This window comes from Anoplophora glabripennis, unplaced genomic scaffold (assembly GCF_000390285.2).
Source record: "Anoplophora glabripennis isolate ALB-LARVAE unplaced genomic scaffold, Agla_2.0 scaffold28, whole genome shotgun sequence".
Lineage (NCBI taxonomy): Eukaryota > Metazoa > Arthropoda > Insecta > Coleoptera > Cerambycidae > Anoplophora > Anoplophora glabripennis.
In genome coordinates this window covers 1,193,555-1,212,549 of record NW_019416423.1, presented here as the reverse complement: position 1 = coordinate 1,212,549, position 18,995 = coordinate 1,193,555, and the positions used below count along the sequence as shown (strand labels likewise).

At 35.1% G+C, this 18,995-nt stretch overlaps 1 protein-coding gene across 1 annotated transcript; it reads right to left on the bottom strand.

Annotated features, from left to right (window-relative positions):
- Positions 1–2,647: 2,647 nt before the first annotated feature.
- Positions 2,648–17,505, bottom strand: LOC108909828 (zinc finger protein 184-like). The gene is made up of 2 exons (XM_018714256.1): positions 17,304–17,505; positions 2,648–3,771 (listed from the first exon to the last, which is right to left on the bottom strand). Exons 1-2 carry the CDS (start codon positions 17,503–17,505, stop codon positions 2,648–2,650), a joined length of 1,326 nt encoding a protein of 441 aa, XP_018569772.1.
- Positions 17,506–18,995: the final 1,490 nt, after the last annotated feature.

Genomic DNA, 18,995 nt, shown 5'->3' with positions numbered 1-18,995 from the left:
GATCAAAGATTTTCATCACATGACTTGACATGAAGGGTCATTAAAAATGAAAAAACTGCGGGGTGCTATTAAATTAGAGGGTTGAAATTGAAGATAGGGGTGAAAATGCACTTTTGCAGTTTTTTAAATATAGCACGAAAACGAACCAAAATTTCGGTATAGTTCATATGAAAAATTTTGTAGAGAATTGAATTTCCCATCGAAATGGCTTATTTAAAAAATTTTAAAGGAAAATTTTATGCAAACAATCGTTAACAAACAATATTAAAAAAAGCAACGATTTTTTGCATAAAATTTTCCCTTAAAAATTTTTTTATAAGCCATTTCGTTAGGAAATTCAATTCTCTAAATAATTTTTTCTATGAACTATACCGAAATTTTGCTTCGCTTTCGAGCTACAATTATAAAAGTGAAAGGGATGCATTTTCACCCCTATCTCCAATTTCCACCCTCTAATTTAATAGCACTCCGCGTTTTTTAAATCTAAAATGACCCTATGAAAGATTCATGCAATAATATTGTTGAACGTCATAGTTCATTTTAACCTAATAGCCTATGAGCAAGTAAGATTCTTGGTTATCTGCAATGAGACAAGAAATCATAGTATTTTTCAAATTTACGCTACTGACTTTTACAATTTTACTCCACTTGCAAAATTAATTTGGAAAACATTGAATACGTCGGCTCCTGGAAGCTCGCCCCTAAATCTGTAAAGTGTTTACAGCGGTGGTCATGGTTACCGTAGTGCAACAGTGAAACACGGAGTGGGCGTAGCGCATATTTACTATGCAGTTTGGGCCCTGTTCAGTCTGCTTGTAACCAAATAATGACTATTCACCGCTTTCTTCCCTTATTAAACGTAATTAGTCTACGTTTGGAGTAAAATTTTGTTATCTACGTATTGTTCCTTGTGTGTTTTTTAAAAGACTGTAAATGTTAAATTAGATTGTAAAGACAGACTAACAGCACTTGCAATGCTATCTATTGAAAAATCAATAGTGCAAGAAACACCAAACTTTAATGGAAAGATAATTGAAAAGTCATTTCGGACAAAAGCAGTAGAATAGACTTTCACTATAAAAAATATTGTTTAAAATTATTAAGAAATTACAAATTTATTTTAAAACCTTACAGAGCAGCACTTTCATAAACAGGCCCGACTGACCAAAATTTCATAAAAAAAATGTCTATGTTTACTATAGTATGCTTTGTGACATACGGACCATCCTGAATATTGTATTTAAATAACAAAGACCATCGTCTTCGTTCCGCGAAAGCAAGAAAAGACCGAAATATTTAGGAATCACGCTTACTAAAGCTAGACTTTCATCTTATCCTAATCGATAATAGCACAACTACGCTAATTAGGTATAGTTTTTCGTTAATGATGTGTGAAATCGTTCCTGTCCGTATATGACAATCGGATATCACCGTATAGTAAAAATATTACAATTCGACGATAATCTATAGCATGTTATTGTTACGATTACATGGAGGAATTGGTTTTATAGATTAATTAATAATAATGGACTCTAATATTCAACGCACTCATATTTTAAATGACATCGAGAACGTGTCTTTAACATCTAATATATAATTTTAAATATATATGCTTGCAAAAATACTGCCAAAAACTATGCTTCGTTGATTTTTTTATAATTTACTATACAATTGTTTCTCTAGGAGATTCAGATATAGGTATATAATAGATTCGAATGGTAAACCAGGGACCGCATATTTTAATCTTTTTTCTCCTGTCATTGTGACGGGACATTTTTAATCGCGACAATTTCATCTTTTGGAGCCGCTGTGAAGAAAGATTAAGTTATTTAGCCCTTAATGTAGATACAATATAACCAAAATAAATATAATTGACTAGAATTAGGACTAGGACGTCTGTGTTAAACGGGATTGGGACTAGAGACTGCGACTAGACTGCGGCGGTTATCGGTATAATATATATCATAATCTCACTTATATCCATTCTTAACCTAAATAATTCTAGAAGTATTTGCATAAGTTCGTTGTTTGTGAAACGTTGCCTTTGTTCGTAGAGAACGTTGAAAATGTCGCGAGTTTAATCAACTAAATTAGTCTAAGGTGCCGATTACATCTTTAAGTGGCTGACTTTTATTTACATCCCGTGTGGTGTTCTAAAGGTACAGCTTACGACTAACCCTAAATTAGTGGACGTGTTGCGATGTGTGTTATCTCTTTGGAAGGGATATTTACAAGGGGGCATCAGTTCGCGAAGAATAAATCATGACTAATCTAGGCGGCGTGGCCCGTTCAGAACGCTGCATGGACGTGCCCAGAAAACTAAACTACGAGAGAAAGACTAGAAAGCTGACTAGATAAAATCCGACCGAGCGACCAAAACAGTTCAATCTGCGCGAACCCGCGTTCCGCTTTTTTCAAAACAAAAGGAATTAACTACTTCTTTGTCGGCTAGAACACTCCATTCTCAGCAACCAGTTTATCCACCCCCAGTAAGTCGCACCTACTGCGGACCTGATACCCCTACATTACCCTAATTATCTACAAAAATATGACGAAGCTTTAAACTGGTTGCTTTGTTCCATTACCTCCTGCTTGTACTTCTCCCATTACGAGAAATTACCTAAGGTACAGTTTACACAGTTTTGGTTTAACCAGCGTAAACCCTAACCGCCAATGGCGTGGCCACCGTTATTTCAGGTATCAATTTGTCCTCCTCGCAGCCCAGAACTTGGCTCGGCTCCTCTTTAAGACACGCCGACTCCAAATGCTTGTTGAGGTAGGACTTCAACGCGAACGTCTTGTGGCATCTTGGACATTCAAAGTTCTTGTCCGCTGAGTGGGTCTGCATGTGGGCCCTGAGGTTCGACCTGTCCGCGAACGCCTTGCCGCAGTGTGCGCATCCGTAAGGTTTTTCGCCCGTGTGGGATCGAAGGTGGCCTTGCAGCAGCCAAGGTCTCGAGAACTGCTTCCCGCACACCCCACAGCGATGCGCGAGTTTATGAGTGAGGACGTGCATCGCCAGAGCGGGCATGCTGACGTAGGCTTTGCCGCACGTCATGCATTTTTTGGCAGCCTGGGAGTCCAGACTTCTGTGCGTCTGCTTGTGCCTGGACAGGTTGCTGGACGTCGCGTACTGCTTCCCGCATTCGCTGCAGGTGTACTTTGGCTTCTCGTTAACTATCGCCTTGGGCGTTAAGGTGGCGGTGGGATCGTCGGGATGGTGTCGCTTCTTCGATCGGCCGTCGCTTACGAAAAAGGCTTCGTACGTGTAGGCCACAGTTTTACATGAAGGTGTCATGGAGGGTGCCGTTGCTTTCAGAGGTTGGGGAATGGTCGCCTCCTGTTGACCTTGATGCGCCTCCACCTGGCGATGCTGCTCTTGTACTTGCGGAGTGGGGGGTTGCAGGAATACTGTCGTCGAAGCGCTTAAATCCAAGATGGCGTGCGCCGCGTGGAGATCTTCCTCGGCGGGTACACGGATAGTGTGGTGAAAGAAAGGCGGGGAGGGTTTGTCCTCTAGGGAATACGGCCGATAGATGTCCTTTTTCTTTGGAGGCAAGCTTAAAGCGGTTCCGGTACTTGTGTACGTCATTGCTAGGGATTTTTTTTGCTTTGGGGGGACAGGAGTTGGGGCGGTGTATTCTGCTCGAAGATCTTGCGTTTCCACAACGGTACGTAAAGTGGCGTAAGAAGGTTGACTGGGACTAGATACTTCTGCTTTAGAAACGAAGTTGGTGGAGTAACTTGAAGACGAGAGCTCGTGAAGATAGCCTGGAACAAAACGAGAATATATTTAGAACACCAATGCAGGTACAGATAGGTTTTGGATAAATAAGATTTTAATTATTTATGACTCAGTGTTTGTTCGATTGAGATTAATAATTTTCTCCCTCACACTCAGTATATATTTTAAAACGAAAATAGATAAAGCAATCCGTTTGTCTTTAGTTTTAACGAACAAAGTTATATGGTTCTTAACATCATTATAATACTTAGCACCTCTTTAAAGGACTGTAAGACGGATTAATATTTTAACTTCTTACGGACTCCTTAAAACTGCGCTCAAAACAAGAAAATGGGGCACAATAAAATCCATTTAGGAAGAAAATCATAGAAGTTGTTCTTGCATATTAATGGCGGCTAATTCAAAGCACTCAAGTTTCCTAGTTAAAATTGTCGCTCCATAACTGCAAACTAGACTGGAGCTTAAAGTTTGTCTTTATGGAGATTTGTTATGCTTTCCCTTTGCGAATTATGTCTATTATTTACAATGTTGCTGAGCGCAACAATAACTAAGTTTCCGTTTAAGGGGCCGCAGAATTGTGCAACAGTTGCTGTTAAATATTACATATATGGAGGTATTAAATATCAGAGGGACGTTTAAAGTCGTAAACAAGTTTAGGTTGAATGTTAGAGACATTCTTGCAGAGCAGCGCTGCCAAGACATGTATACAGATACAATGAGTATTACTGTATTATTCTATCCATATTATAATTTAGTAATTAAATTGTAAACTATGAATTGTACCTATTAGATACCACTATTGTACAAAATAAAAAATTATATGATAGATGAAGGAACGCAAAAAAAACCAGGTGCCTTTGTCCAAAGTTGCTTTTTCAGAAAAATATTAGCAAAGTCTCCAAATATGTTTGGCTATAGTAAATAAAAGCAAACATTCATTTAATTTATATACAATATTATTCACCAGTGGCGGAGGTACTGGGAGACACACCACTAAGAATCCCGGAATTTCGACGTCTCTGTGTGTTTTCAAAATTCTATAAGTTCATGTGAATCAAAGATCATTTTGAATGTAAAATGAGTAATTTTCGAACTACTATTTTTCTTTCTAGGATTCTACAGGGTTTTAGAAGTTTGACTGCCTTAATTTTAACAGACGATAGAATAAATTAAAATAAACACGAAAACCTTATATGACATGGGTCCTAAACTCAACCATTTGCGAGAAAAAACATAACTGCGTGCATTGAATACTATAAAATACAATGTTTATCACTTTTTTGAACTTCGATAACATTCATATCGAGCAATGCGACAACGGCGCGGCGGTTAACACGAGGTACTAAGCTGTCCACCAATACCCAATTCAGTTGGTATCTGGAATTCGACCGTGTCGGAGTGTTTTTCGCGTACCACTATTTTTTTTATGGGGACACATGAAGAGTCGACGTGAATCTTTGGGTAGGTACATACTTTAATTACATATTTGAGGGCCCTAGTATCAAAGGCGGCAATCTCCACTTTTTGACGAAATCGAGTTAAATACATGATATTTTTCGGTTTTTCGCGCTCTACCTGAATATATGGTTTGCGATTATCAAAAGCGGCTGTATCCCATTACAAAACTGCATTAAAACATCACCTGAGAATCAAATCCGGCAATCTCCATTACCCGCTTAGAATCAGAGTCGGCAATATCCGTTTTGGCCAATCAGATGGCTCACAGCGAACATATGACGTGACGTGACACGACATGCTGTTTCAGATAGTTAGGAATTTATTATTATTTAGTTCATTTTTTTTTATTTTTGATTATACGTTTTGTTGAATTCATTTTAATATTTTATTCTTTTGTCTGTAAGTCCATTCCAAAATACTTGGTATTTATTTTACAACTCATTTTAGTGCAACCTTTGGTAACAAATCTTGCAAAATCCAACTGTTGGTATCAAACACGGCATTCTCCATTTATTTTTGTACATTTTTTCAGAAAATATAAAAAATTTAGGTACATTAACCTTAAAATCTAATGTAGTTTAGCATTTTCTTTCATTGGAAACTATGCTTCCTTTGAATTAAGCAGTAATAAGAGTGTAGCAGTTTTTTGCGCTTTAACAAAAAGTGGAAATGGTGGAGATTGCCGCCTTTGATACTAGGGCTCTCATTTGTCAAATTCATAATTTTATTAAAAGTTCCTGTTTTAAGAGATTCATAATTAGAGACTAATAATTCATTCATAAATTCATAATTCATTAAGAGACTATAAGTTCAAAATAGACAAATGATTAAGAAATAATGCGGTGTCAACATTATCTATCAAAACGTTAATGGTGGCCTTTCTAGGCACGTTTCAGGAACCCAACGACAAATAGCTCGGAATCGCAAAATCTACAATAAATAATGAGGCAAGTGTTCCGCGTTTACGCGTTCCACTACAAAGCTGTAAAATTCTCTCAGATGACGGGCCCTCCCCCATGGCAGAAATTCCAGGCGGCCATCAGGCCGAATAGTCCTGTTCGTGCAACGCCTACTCCGCATCCTATGTGTGGCTCTCAACTGACGCCATAAAAACAAGTATTCCACCGTAAAAGTAACCTATTGTTGCTCTACGTAAGGATATTCATAGCGTGTACGTCGCATAACAGCTGTAGTAGTAAAACGGGGCACCGCCGCGTGGCCCCTTTTAATTAAATCGGATACATCACAACAGCTGGGTGGAAACGCCGTGGATGCCGGGCCCCATTAAAACAGCCCCATCATCGCCGAAACTCGATAAAAAGAAAATTAATATCCGGCGAGCCTATTTAGGTATTCACTGCATATATGATGTTTTGCGCATTAGCCCATCGGGCTGCTTTACATAAGAATGCCCCCGAGTTGTCTCTAAGTGCTGTCTCCTAACAAAGACATCAAATATTACACGACTTTTTATTGATCCGGCATTCGGTCGGGTATTATTTTATTTGCATAAACATGTCATTCAGATTCGGGGGAAAATGGCCGTCTCGACGAGATGTTAAGGCTAAAAATTTATTGCGAACTGTCTTCGTTCTCGTTGCGATGACAATGTAAGTGAATTTTCCTTCCTAATTTGCGACAGAAGTCAAATAATGAACACGTTAAATTTCTTTTATTTTCGCATCTCTTAAAATAAGCGATCGTCATGCTATTTTGCTTCCTAAAACAAGCAACAATCAAATAACACTGAAGTTTAAGTATCCTTAAAGCATTTAAATAATTACAAATGTTTTACGAATACATGAACGTTTTTTTACTTTAGTTGTAATAGTTTTTACTATTTCTATGTCTATTTCACTATTTGAGCAGATTGGGCACTAGAGTGCTGCTCTCTGTCTCGAGCGGTGTACAAATTAACAATGTTCTGAATTAAAAAATGTTTACAAATGCAACTATGTAGTTCAAATTGGGTTTGGTGGTATTAAAGGGCAACCAATCCGCCCTGGTTACTAAGCTTTGAGATACTAGAGTCGACGTTCGGTCACACTTCATGGTGGCTCAGTGAATTCTAAACATCCTAACATCTGTTTCATCCTGACGTGGAATCTGGTTTTTATTTGAGAAGAAGTAACTTTCCTGGCGTTTTCGCCGAAAAATTCTAAATTGGGGTTCCACCAGAATCATCGGTGGTCACTCTACAACAGCGTCTGGCTTTCTAGACATTATCTGCTGTAGGTTGGGGTGTTTGGAATATTTTGCGATTTGGTGGACAGTACTGGCAGTTAAATTCGAAACATAGGTAAAAGTTTTTCAATTTCTGCTCAGTGTCTTCTGCTTCACAGGAATAGTCAGCTACATGCCCTCGACCATCAATAACTACCATTGGCAACGATTTTCGCGAGTAGGGCCTATTTATTTTTATTAGTTTCTGCAATACTGCTATACCCAACTCACTTTCGTTTTATTTGAATGTAATATAACTTCTTATTTTGAACACCCTATATATATATAGGGTGTTAATGAACTTATGACGAATATATTGTGTTGAGTAAAATGTAATTTTAAAATCTGACATACGTCAAAATTGCAAGGAGCCACCTTGTGAGAACTGCTGATTTTCATAGAAGATGTTCGATGTATTCACCATTTGCTTGCACACAAGCTTCAGCGCGGCGTATCCAATTCGCTCAAACGCGTTGCAACATTGCCACGTCCTCTCGAATCGTATTATAAGCTTCGATAATACGATGTCGCAGTTGGCCGATGTCACGAACTTCTGTGAAATACACAACACTTTTTACATATCCCACAAAAAGAAATCTAAAGAGGTGAGGTCCGAGGACCGGGAAGCCATCTAACTAGGCTGCCGCGGCCTATCCAGCGTTCGGGAAAATTAATGTTTAGAAAGATATGGAGCACCGTCTAAGCGTCTAGGCAATTCAAAAGGTCCTATTAAAGTGTCATTAACGACACCGGCCTACATGTTCACTGAAAACTGTTGCACCGCAACGTATTTCGTGTGGATTTTCGATAGTCCAGTGGTGAGTGTTGTAGACGTTACGTACACCATTTCGATTGAAACATGCCTCATCTGTAACAAGTTGAAGGTTGCTTTCGCTGTACAGCAAATATAAAACGCTCTCTCAACGATAAAAATAAAGTATTTTATTGAAAACTAAGTTGTATAGAAAAAGACGTGTTGACGGGGCGAATGTTCGCTGGAGAGTCTCTCCTCTTGTGGAGTCACTGGCAGAAGTACCTGGTCCTTGGCGCCATTCTGCCGGGGTCCTCTTCCAGGAACCCTAGTGCGTCCGAGCGGCGGCGTCCGGCTGGCGCTCTTGACGTACTTAAAAATGGGTCACTTGCGAACATGTGTACCCACAAAGTATTTGCACTGAAAATTGAGGATTTCTTGCATGTTCCTGAAACAACCATTCGCAAAACCTGGACGTAGTAGAAACCCTCAGGAGTAAACACTTAAATACGTTGCAGTTCCAAAACAGTTTTAAACACATTTTTAATTAGATGTTTTCTCTATTATCTTAACCTTCCGATACAAGTTTGTGACATCAGTTAACTCAGTTTTTGCTCCTTTTTCACCCGTTTAAATTATTGACATTAACACCCTGTATATGATAAAGAAACCTTATAAGACAGAGGTATTTTTCCACAAACGGCTATCTGGTTAAGAAAATAAGAAATATTTTAAATTTCCATCAACCCTTGTCGCAATGGGGCCCATAACTTTTTAAAGGAATCGGAATTTACGTCTGGAAACTCTGAATAGGCAGTTTTATTCAAGTGTGCGTTGAATTTCGGAGGTAACAGCTGCCGCCGTATATTAAAAGCAAATTTACGTGTTATAACTTTGCTATTATTCAATGCAATATCCACAGTCATCAAATCAGAATTAGCACCGTGAATACAAGAAAGTTGTACTTAGTCTCCAAAGTGATAAACAGTGCCTGTTAGCAGCCGGTATGCTAAGTGTATGGTAATTAATTTTGCTTTGTTTTCCACATACACTACAAAGCCATGTATCCGCTACTTTTACTTTTGATGTTAATTAATAACTGCTTTTTATAGACACCTATATACTGACTTAACTGAAGAGGGCTGAAACAAATCGAGGGTATTTTTCTGTAGGTTTATATCTCGTACTATTTTTGGTCCCAAATGGTGTTAAATCGATAAAGGGTAGGGTAATTATTATAAATAATTTAGTTCTGCTAAATATTTACGCGACTATTTTTAGCAGTTCTAGCTGTCAGGGGAATAGATCCGTACGTAAAGAACAATTCCTAATTATGTTCAAAATATGGGTTTAGAACTTGGAGTTATATCGGGTGTCACAAAATTCATGCAAGATTTGAATTCATGCAAAACAATCATGGAAATTTTCGACAAAAGCGTTCGTATGTAACAGCAAAGCCGTTGAGGCCATTTACCAGATGTGGTATTACATAGGTACATAAAAAATTTACAATTTTTATTTAAAACCCTGTGTTTTCTATCAATTTTGGAACACCCTTTTTACTGTCTCTATATCTAGACTAATCGAAAAGGTCGATATTGAGTGTATAAATAAGAAATTCAACAATCATCAGGTAAGTGAAAAAATGGAACGTTGTTAGAAATAATGTAACAGATAATTGTCGATTATTTCTGGAATATTTAGGTCAAATATTGTTTACGGTGTGTTGTATGTTTCCTAGAATTTCACGTCAATAATAGACCGGTGTTAAAATCGGATTTTGCACGAACTGATCCGATTTTGTAAGGTAATAATTAATTATTGATAATAAAACGCTTATATTAATAAGAAAAATTGTGGGGCGAATATTATTTAGCGATTGATAAGAAAATTAATACATATCCCGTACTTGCTGAACTAGAAAGAATTTTAATGAAGATTGGATGTATAGATATATAAATTTATAGTTCTTGGGCAATTTGCACAAAAAGATAGGTTTTGAAAATACACTCACATCAGTGAAGATTTTTTAACACTTTTCATTGCATCAAAGTAAGAAAAATTTCTGAATTAAAATTATATGCTTATCTGTTATCACTTAATGTTGATTTATTTAATGATTATTAGTCGGAATGTCAAATTTAACAACGGAATACAAGTAGTCATTCAATTTATTTTATCAATTTTGTGGAGCCTATTTCTAGAAAACTTCGTTTCTGCGACACACATCACATTTTTTTTCTTGGAATACAAGGACCACCCTGTATAGATATTGTGAAGTGAGTATTAAGTACCTACTTAAAATATTAACCAAACTTGATTTTTCTGGATTAGGATGTTGTTCGCTATGAAAAATATTCCCTGACACAGCATCTGCAAGATACACAACCCGCATAAACTTTAATGCCACAAGATTAAAGAGGCCATATTTTATAGTCCGAGTAGCATGTTTACTCTCATAATATAAATGAGGAGTTTAGAAACTGACAAGAGTATATTTGGTTAACAACCGTTAAAAGGGATTCCTTGTTTTCAATATTTGCCCAAAATTTCTTAACGCAACTTCAGGGAAAACATGTTTTGGCAATTTATTAGAGGCAACAAAGTGGCTACGACGAAACGATTAAAATCCTAGAAGAAAAGTTCTCCGTGATCCTCATTTTGTCATTTTTTTTTTCTCCTTATGCCTGTAATTCAATACAGGCTGTTACAAATTCGCTTCTCACTACAACAGGGATCTCGAAAATGGTAAGACATACGAACTAGCTTAAATGAGGGCAAAGTTGCGTAATTAAGGGATCAACATTATGCCTCTAAAAAATCAAGGCTAACATGATTAGTTTTTGAAATTTGTGACAATCCCGACACTACTGTGCAATATTATTATAGTCCAGACGGTATATGTTTCAAAGAGTGCATATTTGGGCGAATCGTATATCCACGAAGATTTTTGGCTTTCAAATATCACTAGAAATGAAAATTTTTCTGTACGCATAAAAAAAGTGAGCTTAACTTTTGGCGGCACAATATGTTGTAAATGTCATATTTTTCTTCCTATTTAATTATGTATCTTTTCAAGAGTTGATTTTAGGCGAAAGTGGAAGAGGAAAAAAATTTTTGTAATTAAATTTTTTACAAAACATGACTATAGCAGGACCATATTCGATGCAAAGTAATAAATCATTGCCTGTCAAGGGAACCAATGAAGTACGCTTTTAAGGGTTTTACAAATTGAATAATTTCTTTATACATTATGAAGGGACGAGGGGATCAGTTCAGGTCTGGCACCCTTGTTCCTACAAAAATTACTTTATTCTCATAAACTATTTATTTTAAATGTAATTTATTATAAATTCAATTTGTTTCCTAAATTCCACATATGTACTACATTTTACCTCTGTACGCGCCACTGTTTACTTGTTTTTTGGAAGCGCTCTCTAATTGACGGCAAAGCTCGCCAGGTTAGTATTTGACGTAAAACCGACCAGTTCGTACACTCGATGCACCTGGGCGACTACAGCTACTACCAGAACACAGTGCGTATGCAGCAGTATTCCAGATTTTACATTGAATTTCATTTTAAATTTGAAATGATTTATCTTACGCCTCCTAAAAATGATGACACAATTTTCCTTTGATAAAAGACCGACAACTTTTTGCTCTACTTTGCATCGAATACGATCCTACTATAGTTACAAATCGAATGAATCATGATTATTATTGTAAAAATCGAAAAAATCGACAAAAATGGGGTTAAAAAACATTACTTTTTAGGGAATTTTTTTGGGGTCTTTAAGTTGGGTATAGGACCTTCACATTTCGCTCAAGAAAAGTTCATATTATGTAGAATCATCACACCAAATTTCATCAAAATCGGTTCTATAGATTTTGCAAACCAGATTTTGAAAAAAATTTGCAAATATTCAATATTTTGCACAGCAAAAACCAAGGCCCTTAGATACTTGAAAATTTAATCATATATAGAAGAGCTTTCAAGTTTTCTAACGCTTTTTCAAAAATTCGAATCCGTCAATTAGGAGAGCTCTGGCTTGTTTAAACATTGGGCGAATTTTTACTATAATTTTGTATTTTTGTAATATAATGAATTCATTTCTCATTTGCTTATATTTTAAACAGTAAATAATATTTAAATTATACTGTAATCACAAAAGAAATGAAGATTAAATTAATAATTAATTAATTAATTAATTAATTAATTAATTATTAATTTTCGACATATTTTGAAAATAATTGTTATGTTAATAAACAATTTTAGAATATTTAAAAAAATTTGATTTGATTGAATATTCACAAAGTTATTTTAATTGTTTATAAGTACAAAAATTCGACCAATGTTTAAACAAGCGCCAGAGCTCTCCTAATTGACGGATTCGAATTTTTCAAAAAGCGTTTGAAAGCTTGAGAGCCCTTCTATGTGTGATTAAATTTTCAAGGATCTAAGGGCCTTGGTTTTTGCTGTGCAAAATTTTGAAAATTTCCAAATTTTTTTTTTAAATCTGGATTGCAAAATTATTATGCAAAATCTATAGAAACGATTTTGATGAAATTTGGTGTGATGATTCTTAATAACATGAACTTTTTTTGAGCCAAATATGAAAGTCCTTAACCCAACTTAAAGACTCCAAAAAAAATCCCTAAGAAGTAATGTTTTTAACCCCATTTTTGGCGATTTTTTCGATTTTTACAATAATAATCAAGATTCAATCGATTTGCAACTAGTCTATTTTGTAAAATTCAATTACAAAAATTTTTTTCCTCTTCCATTTTCGCCTAAAATCAACTCTTGAAGAGATACATAATTAAATAGAAAGAAAAATATACATTTTTCGAATTTTTTTTAACATATTGTGCCGCCAAAAGTTAATCTCACGTTTTTTTTATGCGCATAGAAATTTCTAGTTATATTTGAAAGCTAAAAATCTTCGTGGATATACGATTCGCCCAAACCAAAACAGATACCGACTAGTCTATTAATAATTTAGGGCAGTCGCTTAAGTGTAGAAATGCAGTCAGTGGTAGCAGCTTTCTTGCTGGCCTAAGGTTTAAGAGCTTTGTTTTGGTTCACACTTTAACGAATTCTACAACAATCTTCGCAAACGCACTTTGCACCATTTTGGTTTTCTCAGAACCGATTTTATTATAATAAATTTTATGGTCTCTTTTTTCCTCAGAATTAGTTTGTAACAAACAGTTCTTGAACTAGTGAAACAATTTTTGTTTGTGTGATATGTACTGAGAAAAGAAGAAAAAGAAAGTTTTAAATATAGGAAATCCTTACAATCCACTTTAATATTAGGAATATTATACTCTATCATCAAAAAAATGAAATATTTGCATTAAAACGCATCTTTAAATTCTCGCTTTAGTTGCACCTGTACATTGCAGCAAGACGCTAAATTTCGTATTTTTCTACTGTGTTTTAATATTTTCCTAAAAGCCAGTACCTACAGATATCTGCATATGTTATTGACGAAATTACCAATTACCATTACAACATCGACATATTACAAATAATCCGACACAAGCCGTTTAAATTAACCTTACAGCTGCCTACGACAAGCCTCTGCTCCTGCAGGCATCCATCCAACTTGTCAGGCAAGTTAATTATCAGATTTATCAGAAGTTCCATGACCTGCACGATTTAAGATACTTGTATGGTTTCCTTCGCATAATTCTTAGCTGTTGCTTCGACAGCATCGATTACACTGATGTTCCCCTGAAACTTTTCGCTCCGAGCCGGATAAGAGACGAAATAAATTAATTGTCGTTGTTTAATACGTCGGGCGAGGCGTCTGGCAATCGATCAATTAACTTTTTAGTTGGAGAAGGAGGCTCCTTAAAAAGTTTTAATTTGATTTGGTGTATAAAATGTCACATATACATCAACAGCCCACACGCAGAAGAATTAAGAACAACTAATTTTTTGTATACCTACGTAAATAAATACATTGTGTAAACCGATGACAACTACTCTGTGGACTAATTCTCCGACCACCATTGAATTATATTAGCAATATATGTACTGACCAAATTGGATCATCCGTCAGTCAAACCCATCAGACATATACCGGTTTCAAATTTTATGAAATATATTTAAAAGTCTATAATCTAGATTGTTTTGTTTATTATGTTTCTTTGGAAATGAGAGAATGATGATCTAAAAGACATATCCTTAAGGTTTTTTTTGAGCAAAATTATACAAAAGATGTGTCAACATAAGGTGAAAAGCCTACATAAAATGTCTTAACTGAATGTTCTAAAAAGCAAGAGTTATTAATTTTTTTAATGAAATTTATAGTCTCAATAAATTCTTTTTGAAAATACGAACTATTATTTCATCCCCAATCGTCCACTCAGTATATTGATACAAGTGGTACTTCTTCCACTGTTTGCAATAAATATCCTAAATTGCAAATGGGAATGAACGGTTTGAATCATATTATAAAGTTAAAACGTTGCAATTCTGCACAATACATCAATCAAGTAAATATTTGCCATTTATGTATATCCGGTTGAATAATATTATGTGGCAGACAGCGTGCTACATCTGTTAGTTTTAAAATTCGTTTATCTGCCAATAGATACTTTTAAAGTACATTATGTCCAGAATTAAAATCGGAACTGCCATTAAAATTAGTAACAAAAATGTCTGAAATAAATAATTATGTAATTTCGATAGGCGGGATGGTTTTCAAAGAATATCGATTCATTTATACAGGGTGTTAATGAAATTATGTCAAAAATTGAAAGGAGTGGAAAGGGAGCAAAACTGAGTTAACTGATGTCACAAACTTGTACCGGATGTTTAAGGTCATAGAGGAAAAAGCTAATTAAAAATGTGTTTAAAACTGTTTTGGAACTGCATTTTAAAACTTGCTAATGTAGTTACTCAAAAGCTACAACACTGCGCATCGCAACACGTTGACCATCCGTAACGTTTATTCCGATGAAGAATTATGAAAATATAAAATATTTACCAAACTGTTGAATGGAAATGAGTAATGACGCACTTGTAGAGTGTCGCTACAGCCTTAAAAATGCCGCCTCGTAATAGCATTATAATTATATGTACTTAAGGTACATAAAAGAGGCGTTATTGGCTATTTGCTACCTGTTACTTTGTAGCAGGTGTCCGTTTCACTCCTAAATTAAACCACTCCACGCCTGGAAATTGTTGCGGGAAATTTGTTGGGGATACGTGCTCTGTCTGGATATATATACTCGGAATTCAGTGAGGGATTGTTATTATCAGCAACTTCAGCCGTCAAAGTCAGGTTTTATGATAAATGTTCCAATCAAATTCTAATATGGTCGGGTCAAATTTCAAATTCTATGATAATAAACACTAATTTAACATATTCTGTGGAAGAAAGAGTGGTATAGGATTAAAACTTGCAAAAAGCTTTGTCAAAAAATGTGCATATCCTAAGTCAGTGTTGTCAATATGGTCATATCTAAAATATTAAAATTTAAATCAATTTAATGTAATGTGAATGATTTACAGCAACACTGAAAATTTTAGGAATCTGTTGACTGTATACAAGTAAATTGGAATTATATTATTCTAAATATATACTCTTACGAGTTTAAATTTGTTCCAAGTTGCTTAATATTTAATCAAGTTTGCAACCACTATATAAGGTATGTATATACATATTTTTAACAGTATTGTAACATATATACTGCTATGGTTTTGTAAGTACAAGTAATTAAATTTTAAAAATCAGGTACTAATATAAAAAATATATTTTTCTCTTAAGGTTAAGTAGTTGTACAAAATAGGTACAACAAAATAATGTAAAATAGGTAAATTGGTATCTATTATTTTTTCCACATTTTTGAGTATTTTTGGAGTAGAATCTACATTAATAAAGGTAGAGAAGTTAATAGGTATTATATTTTTATTTTTTTTATTTATATATGTATATGATATGATGTATATTGATATGTGATTTTATTAATGCATCTATTTTTATTAGCTATTTCTCTCACCTATTAATTGGTTTTAACTGTCAGGTGGTGTAACTTAAATAAATAAATAAATATATTGAATGCCCTTATGAAATCTTATGATTGAATACGAAACAGTAGCACATAATATTAATAATAAGCCATTTATACATCTTTATACCAAAGTTTATTTCAATTTCGAATATTCTTGCAAATATACAGATAAAATAAATTTAAGATATTATTTCGAAAATTTCAAAAGGTATCCATGACGTCATTAAAAAACATAAAATAAGTAGTCGCATACGATTTGGAAAATTAAAAACATTTTACTCATAGCAATATCTACATATTATTAATAATTATCCAATTATTTAGATTAAAATAGTTGTTTTTTTTTGTATGTTGCCGCACGCAAATATATATTTTTTAATTTAAAAATATATCCCTGCGACACAAGTATCAGTTAGTGTTTGTTTTTAATAAATTAATTTTTTTCTAGGTACTATAAAATCTCACCATGAGAAAGAAATAAATATACCTGTATAAGAAACAGTCCACGTAATAATATGTTGTGAAAGTTTGAAAAGTCATTCCTCTTTGATTTCAAAACAATGCGTTTTTTTCAAAAATTTTTAAATATGACAATTTATAGTCGCTAAATTAAAAAAATATTGCATTGGTATCTACATTTATTAATATAAGTGTTATAAATCGAATAATATGAAATTAAAAATTAAAAATCACACAGCTTAGAATCTACAAAATAACAAAACTGTTGAATATGATAATAATAAGCTACAAGTGTTTTATTAGTATTATTATTTCTATCTCCATTTCAAGTTAAAAATCGATAAAATGAATTTAAGATAACATTTTGATAAATCTAGTTTTGAAATATATAAAACAAGTACAGTTTTAATCTTTTTTTTTAAGTTTTTCCACTTTCATTTTCAAGACGAAATGTTTTTTAGTGAAATTGTCAAAATTTATTAATAGTTACTAATTTTATGTAAAAAAATAATATGGAACATGGCAAAATATCCAAAAAAAAGACACAAAGCAAGTAAATACTTTCAGACAATTCACCTGGAGCTTATATTAAGAGAAATTAAGGTCCCTAGTAAAAACCACATAAAAAGTAAAAAAAATTACCATTGTAAAGAAGAGTAGTCCCGTGCGGAGACGTGGGCGGCGGACTGGGGGCCGTGGCGCCGGCGGTGGGACTGGATGGCCCCCAGCAAGAAGAAGGCGAGTCCCCGACCACGTCGATCTCCTCCTCTTCCTCCTCCGGAGGCTCCGGCCGCTCCGGCCACGTATAGGCCTTAAATTTCTTCGCCATGAGACAGCGCGGCATCGTGCTAACTGGTCGTCGGCAGGTTGGGCGGCCTCCAGCAGTGCGACTCAGTCATCCGTGGCAGGGTTATTGCATATTTCAGTTACGACCCCCGGTTGGCATCCTCGCGGGTTAAGATTCTTCTGCCGGTGCCGAGATCTGTGCCCCCTAGACGGTGTCGCCGGGACAATTTACCAAGTCGCAGTCCCCGATGGTCGCACTCGCGCACATGCACTTAGAAGTAGAGAGCGGAAAGACGAGTCGGAGGAGGATGTAGAACAGCGAGGAGAGAATAGAGAAGAGACAGCACAGCTCCGAAAGGCGAACTCAACAAACTAAACTAAACGGTGCCCTCGTGGTTTTAAAGCGCACCCTTAGTGTGCCTTTGCTTTTATATAACAGTAGCGGTGGTGGGAGCGCGTACATTGGGGTAGAAATCACCCTCGCCCCGCTACTATTGCGCGCACGTACTTGTCGCGCATTAGTCCGGTTACTTTGACACCATCCTTTTTTTGCCTGCCACTGCTTAAAGGATAAGACTACTGACAACTAAAGAAAGCAATGGCATTTTTTTCATTCCATTTGGGATTGTTGATTAGTTCAATCAGAAAAGTTGTACTGAAGTAAAGGAATCTTGCGCATAAAGTCAAGTCACTGACAATTTTGCTACTCCAGCAACGCTAGAAGGAAAATATTCAAGTATTTTTTTGATGCAAGAAAATTGTATGGCTGATAAATGCAAAATTATAATTTTTGTTGTTTAATGCCACCATAGTCTTATCGCATTTATGGAAATTGGTTATCGATATTAAGTGATTATTTTCTAGATGATTACTTTGGAATATTTATATACAGGGTGTCTCAAGGTGACGGCCCATTAGAATTAATTCAGAGACTACTTCGATTTGAATTTTGAAAATTTAGGATACCGGGTTTACGTACCACTTCCGGTAATAATAAATTTAAAATATCAGCATTTGAGTATGTATTGTTTTCCATTTCTTATAAACACTAAATTAAACTGTCACTGCAAGATACTATCAACAAATTCACAGTTTAGTTGTTTGTTTTGAAGTTTTACTAAAAATTCCACAGCTATCCTCGCAAGAAATTACATGATTTTGGGTGATTACACAAAAAATAGTAGATAACTTAAAAACTAGAAGAGATAGGTATAGGGAACCCTGATACCGTTCGAAAGAGAATAAAATTGTGTATCAGAATATAGAAAAACATACAGGGTGTTCCATAAAAAAAAACGACTTATGAAGGTTTGAAGTTAACTTAACTCGGCTTTAAATTTCTAGCACCCTGTATGCTATTAAGCCACTTTGAAAGTATGGATGGGAAGCTTAGGGGTCCAGCTATCCCCCCTATAAATATTGTTGATTTATCTGTCTTACTATAAAATACACTTGGTTTGAAGCTAGTCACTGTTTCTCTCCATTTTTTTGAAAAAAATTAAATATCTCGAAAACGGTTAATTTGTACCTCATCTACCTGTACTCGAC

Excerpts from the sequence above, each read along its gene's own strand:
- LOC108909828 (XM_018714256.1), bottom strand. The coding sequence starts at position 17,505 with ATGCCGCGCTGTCTCATGGCGAAGAAATTTAAGGCCTATACGTGGCCG. Across the intron at positions 3,772-17,303 it reads GACTACTCTTCTTTACAATG|GCTATCTTCACGAGCTCTCG; the intron begins GTAATTTTTTTT and ends GTTTTGTTCCAG.